This window comes from Cajanus cajan, chromosome 4 (assembly GCF_000230855.2).
Source record: "Cajanus cajan strain Asha chromosome 4, NIPB_CcT2T_4, whole genome shotgun sequence".
Classification (NCBI taxonomy): Eukaryota; Viridiplantae; Streptophyta; class Magnoliopsida; order Fabales; family Fabaceae; genus Cajanus; species Cajanus cajan.
The window spans coordinates 32354730-32366447 of record NC_138520.1 but is presented as its reverse complement, the minus strand read 5'-3'; the positions used below and the strand labels follow the sequence as shown (position 1 = coordinate 32366447).

The 11718-nt window shown below is 39.3% G+C and overlaps 1 protein-coding gene and 1 non-coding gene across 2 annotated transcripts; one reads left to right on the top strand and one right to left on the bottom strand.

The window, feature by feature from the left end:
* Window positions 1-1556: 1556 nt before the first annotated feature.
* Window positions 1557-10536, bottom strand: LOC145956778 (uncharacterized). The gene has a single exon (XM_083072458.1). It carries the CDS (start codon window positions 8974-8976, stop codon window positions 3346-3348), a length of 5631 nt encoding a protein of 1876 aa, XP_082928584.1. The 5' UTR covers window positions 8977-10536; the 3' UTR covers window positions 1557-3345.
* Window positions 8342-8446, top strand: LOC145957665 (small nucleolar RNA R71). The gene has a single exon (XR_014433708.1). It is a non-coding gene; the product is annotated as a small nucleolar RNA R71 (small nucleolar RNA).
* Window positions 10537-11718: the final 1182 nt, after the last annotated feature.

Below are 11718 nucleotides of genomic sequence, written 5' to 3'. Positions count from 1 at the left end.
TATAGTTTTAGTTTTAGCACATTTTTAGGATTTAGTAATATACCTAGTATATGTTTAGGAAAGGATCCTATTCATTATATTAGAAGGTCTAGTATCATAGACTTCTTTAGGTTCCATGAAAGGATTCCTTCTAGGATATACCTTTCACATTTATTTGTTAAAATATCACCTCTAATGAATTTTATTATATATTTGTAGGTATGGCCAATAATCATGAAGACCCTCGAGATTTGAGGTCAAATCCTTTTCAAGAGGGAGGGTATGATAGACTATGGCCAAGGCCAAGGAATCCAAGAGGTGATATCTTAAAAGAACCAAGAGGAATGGGATGATCTTAAAGACCTTTTTCATATGTTTGTACATATAGTAGTTTCTTTGTATAGGCTTATTTTTGCCTTTGTATTTGTGAGGCACTTTACTTGCTTTTATTAGTGATTGTATATTGTTTTTAGGGTAGGTTACTTGGAGAGTTTAACTACATTTAACCTCCTTTGTTGATACATTCATTTTATATTTTTTTTCAGTAGGGAAAAAGGGGTGGCATTTAGCAATGCTTGAAGGTGTAAATAGTAATTGGGCCAGAACTGGGCCTAGGCAAAATTTTGCATATTAGACTCATTTTGCTCCTAATTTTTCATAGATTTGATTTAGCTAGGTCTCATTGATCGAAGTCGTATCCGGTCAAATAAAAATAATTAAATGTAGTACTAGGAAGTTGTCCTAGGTCGTCTCTCAAGGACCATTTTTCTCTGTCAAAGGCTTAAACACACGAAGTGGGGGGGGTTTGGTTGTTCAAATTTTTAATTTTATAACACAATAAAATGCAGATAACACAATAAGTAAAATAGATTGGCTCCTTGTTCGGATTGTAACTCTCTTATCCTTGGTTCATAATAAGATTGCTCTGTTAACCACTTAATCCTTGTTCCATCCGAGTTAACCAACTAAGCGAAGATTAACTCAAGATTTCCCTACACGAATTAAGCAAACGTATACAACATCAACCTCTTCACAGATTAAGCAACTGTGTCATTAAGCATAGCCCATTAAGCATGGACATACTAATATAGAGGTTGAATGAAGGAGAACAAAGTAGAACAGAGACACACAAACATACCCAACCTCAAACAGAGATTACAATCCATAACAAGAAGCCAACCCAAAGGTTTTAGCCTTCCATTAAAATAGAAATGGAAATGAAAATGCAAGGAAAATGAAAATGCATTAAATCAAGTTAAAGAGTACTACAATCTAGCCTTCCATGGAGGAGGCAAAGAACAGAACTAAAATGCATACAAAAGGAAAGGATAGTAAAACATAAACTGCAACTACAAGAAAGAAAATAAACTTAAAGAAAACAAAGAGAAGGGAGGTAGAAGAACACCCAAGAGTAACTTATTTGAAGGTGTTTTTGGGATGTCTTACAATGGAGAAGTGAAGGCCTATTTATAGCCTTCATCTAACACAAAAGAAATATAAAATAATGGGAAAAAGCTAAGACAAAACGAAATGGGATGAGTTGGTGTTGTTGGTGGGATGAGTTGGATGCCATTTCCGCACCGATTTTTGACCACCGAAATTGTCCTTCTAGATGAACGAATTTGAACACGGTTCCTTCTGCAAAGTTCTAGGTCTTTGTCTCCGCTTTCCAGGGCCACCGAGTTTTCACCATTTGGATCACTACAGCCCAAGTTAAGCCCTGAAGACCGAGACATGTTCATCAGCCCAAAAACAGCGAAAATTTAGAATAATAATTCCCAACTATCCAATTTGGCCCAACAACACACATATCTATCTAAATCCTATAATTAACCATAGATGGAATGTAAAATAGCTAAATTGAAGGAAAAGATACATATCAAATTATGATTTATCAAATACCCCCACACTTAGCTTTTTGCACTCCTGGGCAAAATCAAGAAAGCAAAGCAAAGAACAATTCCAAAGATATCAAAGAAAGTGATGACACAGGAAGAAACAGAGACAACAATACACACAAGAAAACAAACAGATTTACACAATTCTCAATGACTCCTGGGAAAAGAAAAGGAGTAGACAACATCCAACACAAAAAGAGTCAGAGAAACTAGACACTTATGGAAATCATCCAAGCATTTCAAGACATGGCAAGACAATTAATTAGCTCAAGAGGTGAATCAAAAGTAACAGAGCCTCACAAGATGCACTATATCACTGTTTCTCTCAAGTGTCTAGGCAACTGTATACTCTCAAAGCACTCATGAAAAACAAGCAACAGATAGACTTGGCAAGCCTCTAAAATCAACACCCAATAAACATGCACATAAGGATCAAAAGGTCTTTTTAGGGTTGTAATGAGGCTAAGGACAAGGTAGAGGATAATTTATGGGATAAGTAACTGCAAACCAGAGGAAATAGAGGAGCAATGGGGAATAAGTCAAGAATACGCACAAGAAATAAACCCAAAAATTTCTAATGACTTTTATGATGATGAATCCTCTTTCTCTTGCCTCAAACAACTTCTTCTTTTTTTTTTTTTTTTTTTTTTTTTTTTTTTGAGTATGAACAGTACATAGTGAACAGTACCACGAAAATTTGTAATGAGTAAAGTGTACAACATAAAGGATCAACTAGCCAAAATACATCATCCAATGACACACACGCACACCCCCACACTTATTCAAGAACTTATTCCCAAAACAATTCCAAAGCTCCAAAACTCCCAAAGGTTAAGATAATCATGGTTTTTCTCTTAAGGCTTGTAATGAGCTTCGAACAAAGGGGAAATAGGCTCAGTAGGGGTTATCAGAGGAGATAATTCAGGGTAAGCTTATTTGGCCAGAGGCTTATAAGAACAAAAATGCCTTAATCATATCCAAACATGCATGTGAATCAAGAAGTATCAGACAGAGTCAAGACAAGGCAACTGTGCAAGCAATCAAGAGGCATAACACACAAAAAAGGATAGATAGTGGCTCAAATCCTCACACAGGGTATATCTGTCACAATTAAAACAACTTCTCAAACCTCAAAAATCATCTTTCCAAGTAGAGAAAAACAGGGATTTCAAACCATATAGTATCAAAAAAAACTCCTATCCAAGAATGAAGTCAGTGCCTACAAACAATCAAAACCCAGAAATCACAGAGAAACATGCAAAGCTGTACAGAACACCTAAACATAAAACATAAAATAACAAATAAACCCTAAAAACATGTAATCAAGCTAAAACCGTCCCCCCCACACTTAAATCACACATTGTCCCAATGTGGCCCAAACAGAAGATCAGAGCAATAAGGACAATCAATAAATCTGGACAAGTGCAATAAAAGTAAAGAAGGATAAGGGAAAAGAAAACTCCCTAAGTCATGGTGGAAGAGAAGTGGGGTCGAGCAGAGACATCTCCTCTACAACTGCATTCAACAGGGAAGGATTGCTGAGGAAAGGTTTCAGACGGTGCCCGTTAACTTTGAAGCTCTTGTCTGTGGATTCACTTTTGATCTCAACTGTACCATAAGGAAAAACATTAGTAACAACAAAAGGTCCAATCCACTTAGAACGCAACTTACCACCCATGAGACCAAGCCTTGAATTATACAGTAAAACTTTCTGCCCAACCGTGAAGTCCTTTCTAGCTATCAAACTATCATGGAACTTCTTGGTTTTCTCCTTGTAGAACTTAGAGTTCTCATAGGCTTCCAGGCGGATCTCATCCAGCTCACTCAGTTGCAACTTTCTTTCCTCACCAGCCTGATCAATGGAGAAGTTGCAGGTCTTCACAGCCCAGTAGGCCCGATGCTCAATCTCAACAGGTAAATGACATGCCTTGCCAAAGACAACCCGATAAGGAGACATCCCTATAGGTGCTTTGTAGGCAGTCCTATGTGCCCAAAGAGCATCATCCAACCTGTTACTCCAATCTTTTCTGTTGGGCTGTACAATCTTCTCTAAGATTCTCTTAATCTCCCTATTTGAAATCTCAGCTTGCCCATTAGTTTGGGGGTGGTAAGGTGTGGAAATTCTGTGCACTACCCCATACTTCTTGAGCAAAGCCTGCATAGATCTATTGCAAAAATGGGTTCCTTGATCACTAACAATGGCTCTGGGTACTCCAAACCTGCAAAATAGGTGAGATCTAACAAAATCCACTACAACCCGAGCATCATTAGTTCTGGTGGGTTTGGCTTCCACCCATTTTGAAACATAATCAACAGCTAAAAGAATGTAGGAGAATCCAAAAGAAACAGGAAAGGGACCCATGAAATCAATACCCCAGACATCAAACACCTCACAGAATAGCATGGGCTGCTGAGGCATCTGCTGTCTCCATGTAAGGGATCCTCCTGCTCGCTGACACTGCTCACAAGTGCTACAAATCTTCCACGCATCTCTGAAGATCGTGGGCCAGTAGAAACCACAGTCAAGCACCTTGCGAGCTGTCCTCTGAATGCCTAGATGGCCACCTGGTGGGGAAGAATGACAAAATTGCAGGACCGAATCAATCTCATTATCTGGTATGCATCTCCTAATCACCTGGTCACTGCAAAACTTCCACAAATAGGGGTCATCCCAAGTATAATGCTTAGCATCACTCTTAATTTTATCAATTTGAGCTCGTGATGCTAAGGGAGGAAAAACAGAAGCAACTAAAAAATTAACAATGTTTGCAAACCAAGGGGTGGTAGAAGAAGAAATAGAAGAAATAGTTAACAAATTTTCATCAGGAAAATTATCCTGGATGGGTAAGATTTCAGCACTATTCTCAGCTCTCTCAATCCTGCTGAGATGGTCTGCCACCATGTTTTGTGCTCCGCTCCTGTCACGGATGTCCAAGTCAAACTCTTGAAGCCAGAGCATCCATCTGATCAGCCTAGGCTTTGAGTCAGCCTTTTTCAACAGGTACTTCAGAGCTGCATGGTCAGTATAAACAATAACACGAGAACCAAGCAAATAAGATCTAAATTTATCAAGAGCAAAAACAATGGCCAGAAGCTCTTTCTCTGTGGTGGTGTAGTTTGCTTGAGCAGCGTCCAAAGTCCGGGAAGCATAATATATCACTCTGGGCAACTTGTCAACTCTTTGTGCCAGGACAGCCCCCAATGCATAATTAGATGCATCACACATCAGCTCAAATGGGACTGTCCAATCAGGTGCCTGAATGATTGGAGTGGTGGTGAGTGCTTCCTTGAGGTAGTCAAAAGCCTGCTTACACCTGTCATCAAAAACAAAATCAACATCTTTTTGTAGTAGATTGGATAGTGGAAGGGCCTTCTTGCTGAATTCTTTGACAAATCGCCTATAGAAACCTGCATGGCCAAGAAAAGATCGAACCTCTCGCACGCAAGAGGGGTAAGGAAACTGTGAAATAACAGAAACTTTTGCAGGATCTACTTCTATGCCCTTACTAGAAATAATATGCCCTAAAACTATACCCTGCTCAACCATGAAATGACATTTCTCAAAATTAAGAACAAGGTTAGTCTCAATGCATCTATTCAGAACTCTATCCAAACTATCCAAACATGCATCAAAAGAGGATCCATAAACAGTAAAATCATCCATAAACACCTCTATGCAATTTTCTAAAAAATCACTAAAAATACTGAGCATGCACCGCTGGAATGTGCCAGGGGCATTGCATAGGCCAAAAGGCATCCTTCTATAAGCAAAAGTGCCAAAAGGGCAGGTGAATGTGGTCTTCTCCTGATCCTCGGGAGCAATATGAATCTGAAAATAACCAGAGAACCCATCAAGGAAACAGTAATGAGATTTACCTGCCAGACGCTCAAGCATTTGATCAATGAAGGGCAAAGGAAAATGATCCTTCCTGGTTGCTTGGTTTAGCCTCCGGTAGTCAATACAGACCCTCCAACTATTTTGGACTCTAGTGGGTATGAGCTCATCCTTCTCATTCTTAACAACAGTGAGGCCTGTCTTCTTGGGGACTACCTGGACTGGACTCACCCACTGACTATCTGATATAGGATAAATGATCCCAGCTTGAAGAAGCTTGGTCACCTCCTTCTTCACTACATCCAAAATGACAGGGTTGAGTCGCCTCTGGGGCTGTCTCACTGGTTTAGCTCCATCCTCCAGTAATATCCTGTGCATGCATGTGGATGGGCTAATGCCAGGAATGTCTGCCAGGGTCCAACCAATTGCTTTCTTATGCCTTTTTAGAACCTGCAACAATTTCTCCTCTTGAACAACATCAAGGGAGGTGGAAATTATCACTGGCAACTTCTCATTATCTTCCAAGTAAGCATACTTGAGGTTCTCTGGAAGAGGCTTCAATTCTGGTGTGGGTGCTGGTTGATCATTAGAAGAAACCAAAGAAGGGAAAAGGGGTTCCATAGCCTGTACCTCAACCTGCAAGTCAGATTCTTTCGTACTTCCTGCAACATGGTTAGTGCATTCTGACTGTATAAAATCAAGACCAAGAGGTACAACACCCAAAGTATCAAGTTCAGATGCCTCATAATCACATTCAGATTGATATTCAGATTGACATTCAGATTGACATTCAGATTCAGACTCAATACATGGAAGATAGTTATACCAATCAGATGAAAATGAATGCTTCTTAACATGAGGAGAATCTAAACCATAAAAGTGCTCATCAACTAGATCATCAATCAATTCAGCACGAAAAACAGAATGAGCTTCAGAAGGAAATTTCATGGCATCCAATATATTAAAATGAACAACAATATCACCAAATTCCATAGACAAAGTGCCAGCATAAACATCAATCTTAGTCCGGGCTGTTTTTAAAAATGGTCTACCTAAAATGATTGGGGCAGAACCATGGGAAAATCCATCTTCCATATCAAGCACATAAAAATCAGCAGGAAAAATTAGTTCACCAACCCGAACTAAGACATCCTCTATTAAACCTGTAGGGTGGGCAACACTCCTATTGGCCAATTGGATGACCACACCCGTAGGTTGCAAAGTACCAAGAGACAAAGAATTGAAAATAGACAGAGGCATGACATTAATTGAAGCACCTAAATCAAGCATGGCATTTTCAAACTTATTGTTACCAATAATGCAAGGTACACAAAATGTACCTGGATCCTTACACTTCTCAGGAATGTGTGGAACAGATTTACCTATGAGTGCTGAGACATTCCTGCCCATGCTGATTCGCTCATTGCCCTTTAGCTTCCTCTTATGAGTGCACAACTCCTTCAGAAACTTAGCATATCTGGGAATTTGCTTGATGGCATCCAGCAAAGGTATGTTCACCTCCACCTTCCTGAAGGTCTCCAATATTTCTTTATCCATCTCTTCCATCTTTTTGCTTGGAATTGATTTTGGCGGAAATGGAAGAGGAACAGGAGCTTGATATAGATTATCAGTGCATGCACTAGAAGAAGGTCCACCTGCATGAAAATTTTTACTACTACCTGTATGGCTCTCTTTCTCAAGTGAAGGCTCAGGTGGAGGTACAACAACTGTAGGTGGTGTTGGGATGTCAATTTGTTTGCCAGACCTCAAGGTGATGGCACTTACATTCTTCGGATTTTGCACAGTTTGTGAAGGTAGCTTGTCTGAATTTTGGGACTGTGCTTGATTGAGTTGAGTGGCCATCTGCCCCATTTGGTTTGTCAAACTTTGAATGGAAGCTCTGGTCTCTTGTTGGAACTGCATGTTTTGAAGAGTCATCTGCCTCACTAACTCCTCCAATGTAGGTTCAGAAGTAGATGGTTGAGGAGCTGGTGGTGCAGGAGCTTCATGTTGTCTCTGTTGCTGCTGTAGGATAGGAGGAGGCACATATCTGCTAGGACCAGCATTGTTTTGGAAGGGAGGTGATGGTTGTTGTTGTTGCTGCTGCTGGTTAGACCATCTGAGATTAGGATGATTTCTCCAACCTGGATTGTACCTATTGCTGGAGAGGTCATAACTTTGCTGTTGTTGTTGCTGTGTTGGTCTGTTATTGTAGATATTTGCAGCATAGGCTTGTGGGGCATTAGGACCTATAGAAGACTCTTGCAAGGAGGGACAAGCATCAGTTGGATGATTAATTGAAGTGCAAATTCCACATACCTTTGCTGGTGGTGGACCTGACTTTTGATTTGTAGCCAGTTGTGAGACCAAGGTGGTGAGAGCATCAATCTTACTCTCCAACTTTTTGTGTTCAGTGGAATCTGGGGCTACCATATCATGCACACCCCTCACAACTATGGAATCACTCCTCATATTGAATTGTTGTGAGTTAGACGCCATTTTTTCAATCAACCCTCTAGCAGAAGCAGGTGTCATATCTCCTAAGGCTCCTCCACTAGCTGCATCAATCATGCTTCTATCCATCATGTTCAACCCCTCATAGAAATACTGTAATAATAGCTGCTCAGAAATTTGATGGTGAGGGCAGCTAGCACACAACCTCTTGAATCTTTCCCAGTACTCATATAAGCTCTCCCCAATGAGTTGTCTAATTCCAGATATATCCTTCCGGATTGCAGTGGTCCTGGATGCAGGGAAGAATTTTTCGAGGAATACTCTCTTCAAGTCATCCCAGCCTGTTATTGAACCAGGAGCCAGATAGTACAACCAGTCCTTAGCAAGATCCTCTAATGAAAAAGGGAATGCTTTCAGATAGATGTGATCTTCAGGGACATTAGGTGGCCTCATGGTGGAACAAACAATGTGGAACTCCTTGAGATGCTTATGTGGGTCTTCACCTGCACGACCATGAAACTTAGGCAGCAAATGGATTAGTCCAGTTTTAAGCACAAAAGGAACATCTTCCTCAGGGTATTGAATGCATAAACTCTCATAAGTAAAATCAGGTGCAGCCATTTCCCTAAGTGTTCTCTCTCGAGGTCCAGGTTGGTCAGCCATGTTTTCAGTTGAGTCAACTTCAGATGCTACACTCACACTATGGGTATCACTCTCAGGTGAGACTATATGCTCTCTAACTAATCTATGGTATGTTCTATCTATTTCAGGATCAAATGGATGCAAAGTGTGTGGATTGTTCCTAGTCATACACTACATGCACCACTATAGTAATAGTGAACAAAGGGGGAATTTTATGAAAACTTAGAAAACAACAAAACTAATGCACCAATATTATCCTAAAATCATTAGCTACTACCACACAAGAATTAAGGCAAAATGATAAATCTAGCTGTCAAAATCAAAAATGAATTCTAATATTCTGCACTATTCACATTCACATTAATACACTAAAACAAAACACACAAAAATTGACAAAGACTCTAAAACATAAAACACACAACAAAACACCACAAAAACAAATACAAAAACGCACAGCCTTTTACAGAAACTGATGGTCCCTGGCAACGGCGCCAAATTTGATCGAAGTCGTATCCGGTCAAATAAAAATAATTAAATGTAGTACTAGGAAGTTGTCCTAGGTCGTCTCTCAAGGACCATTTTTCTCTGTCAAAGGCTTAAACACACGAAGTGGGGGGGGTTTGGTTGTTCAAATTTTTAATTTTATAACACAATAAAATGCAGATAACACAATAAGTAAAATAGATTGGCTCCTTGTTCGGATTGTAACTCTCTTATCCTTGGTTCATAATAAGATTGCTCTGTTAACCACTTAATCCTTGTTCCATCCGAGTTAACCAACTAAGCGAAGATTAACTCAAGATTTCCCTACACGAATTAAGCAAACGTATACAACATCAACCTCTTCACAGATTAAGCAACTGTGTCATTAAGCATAGCCCATTAAGCATGGACATACTAATATAGAGGTTGAATGAAGGAGAACAAAGTAGAACAGAGACACACAAACATACCCAACCTCAAACAGAGATTACAATCCATAACAAGAAGCCAACCCAAAGGTTTTAGCCTTCCATTAAAATAGAAATGGAAATGAAAATGCAAGGAAAATGAAAATGCATTAAATCAAGTTAAAGAGTACTACAATCTAGCCTTCCATGGAGGAGGCAAAGAACAGAACTAAAATGCATACAAAAGGAAAGGATAGTAAAACATAAACTGCAACTACAAGAAAGAAAATAAACTTAAAGAAAACAAAGAGAAGGGAGGTAGAAGAACACCCAAGAGTAACTTATTTGAAGGTGTTTTTGGGATGTCTTACAATGGAGAAGTGAAGGCCTATTTATAGCCTTCATCTAACACAAAAGAAATATAAAATAATGGGAAAAAGCTAAGACAAAACGAAATGGGATGAGTTGGTGTTGTTGGTGGGATGAGTTGGATGCCATTTCCGCACCGATTTTTGACCACCGAAATTGTCCTTCTAGATGAACGAATTTGAACACGGTTCCTTCTGCAAAGTTCTAGGTCTTTGTCTCCGCTTTCCAGGGCCACCGAGTTTTCACCATTTGGATCACTACAGCCCAAGTTAAGCCCTGAAGACCGAGACATGTTCATCAGCCCAAAAACAGCGAAAATTTAGAATAATAATTCCCAACTATCCAATTTGGCCCAACAACACACATATCTATCTAAATCCTATAATTAACCATAGATGGAATGTAAAATAGCTAAATTGAAGGAAAAGATACATATCAAATTATGATTTATCACTCATCATCATATGATGAACCTAACTAAACCAAATTAAATATTTTTGAAATAAATCATGGAGCATTTTTGAGCCTTGGCCGCCTAGCCCATTCCTTTGTTCTTGGCCAAAATTTCTAGCTTCTCCTATAAGCTTTGAAGCTTGCCTTCCAAGCTTCTAAACCTTAGTAGGTTTGGCTGACCTTACCATGGTTCTTAAGTGAATCATGGTCAAGGTTAGCTTCTCCTACAAGTTTTAGAAACCATGGATGGTTAGCTACACCTTACCATGGTTCCTAGTGAACCAAGGTTAGCTTACACTACAAGCTACCTCTCCCTATATATTTGTAATCTCTTCACTTGTATTCACTTTTGACATTTATGAGACTTAGAATTCAGAAATTCTCTCTCATTTCAAGAGTCCAATTTCGTGGAGAATCTCTTCTCCTAGAAGCTTCACAAAGGAACTTCTCCTTTGTGCTTGGTTCCTCAAGTTTCTCTCCTTCAAGAGAAACTGAACCACCTTGGGAAGCATCTTCAAGCTTTTGAAGCTTGAACTCATCCAAATCATCCATTGATGTGAAGAACCTCAAGAGAAGAAGGGACTTAGCATGGTTCAACTTGAAGAACATCAATCTTCTCCAAGTAGTTCCATCAGTAGAGGTTTTGTAAATATGTCAGTTAATTGCTTACTAGTCTCTACAAACTCTACAACACAATCATTCCTTTGAACATGATCTCTCAAGAAGTGGTTTCTTATCTCTATATGTTTTGTCCTAGAGTGCAAAATTGGGTTTTTGGTCAAATTTATTGCACTTGTATTGTCACATCTCAGAGGTATTTTAGTTAACTCTGTTCCATAATCTCTTAATTATTGCTTCATCTAAAGAATTTGAGCACAACAACTCCCAGCAGCTATATACTCAGCCTCAGCTGTACTTAGTGCAACACAAGCTTGCTTTTTTCTATGCCATGAGACAAGTGCACTACCTAGTAGGTGACAAGTTCTACTTGTGCTTTTTCTATCTAGTCTACACCCAGCATAGTCTGAATCTGAGTAACCTATCAGACTTAGTGAGACTCCCTTTGGATACCACAAACCTACATTAGTTGTACCTTTCAAATATTTAAGAATTCTCTTTACACTCTTCATGTGAGATTCTTTTGGATTAGCCTGAAATCTTGCACATAGGCACACAACAAACATTATATCAGGCATAC

Bases quoted from the DNA above. Each gene is read 5' to 3' on its own strand.
- LOC145956778 (XM_083072458.1), bottom strand. From the start codon at position 8,976: ATGACTAGGAACAATCCACACACTTTGCATCCATTTGATCCTGAAATA.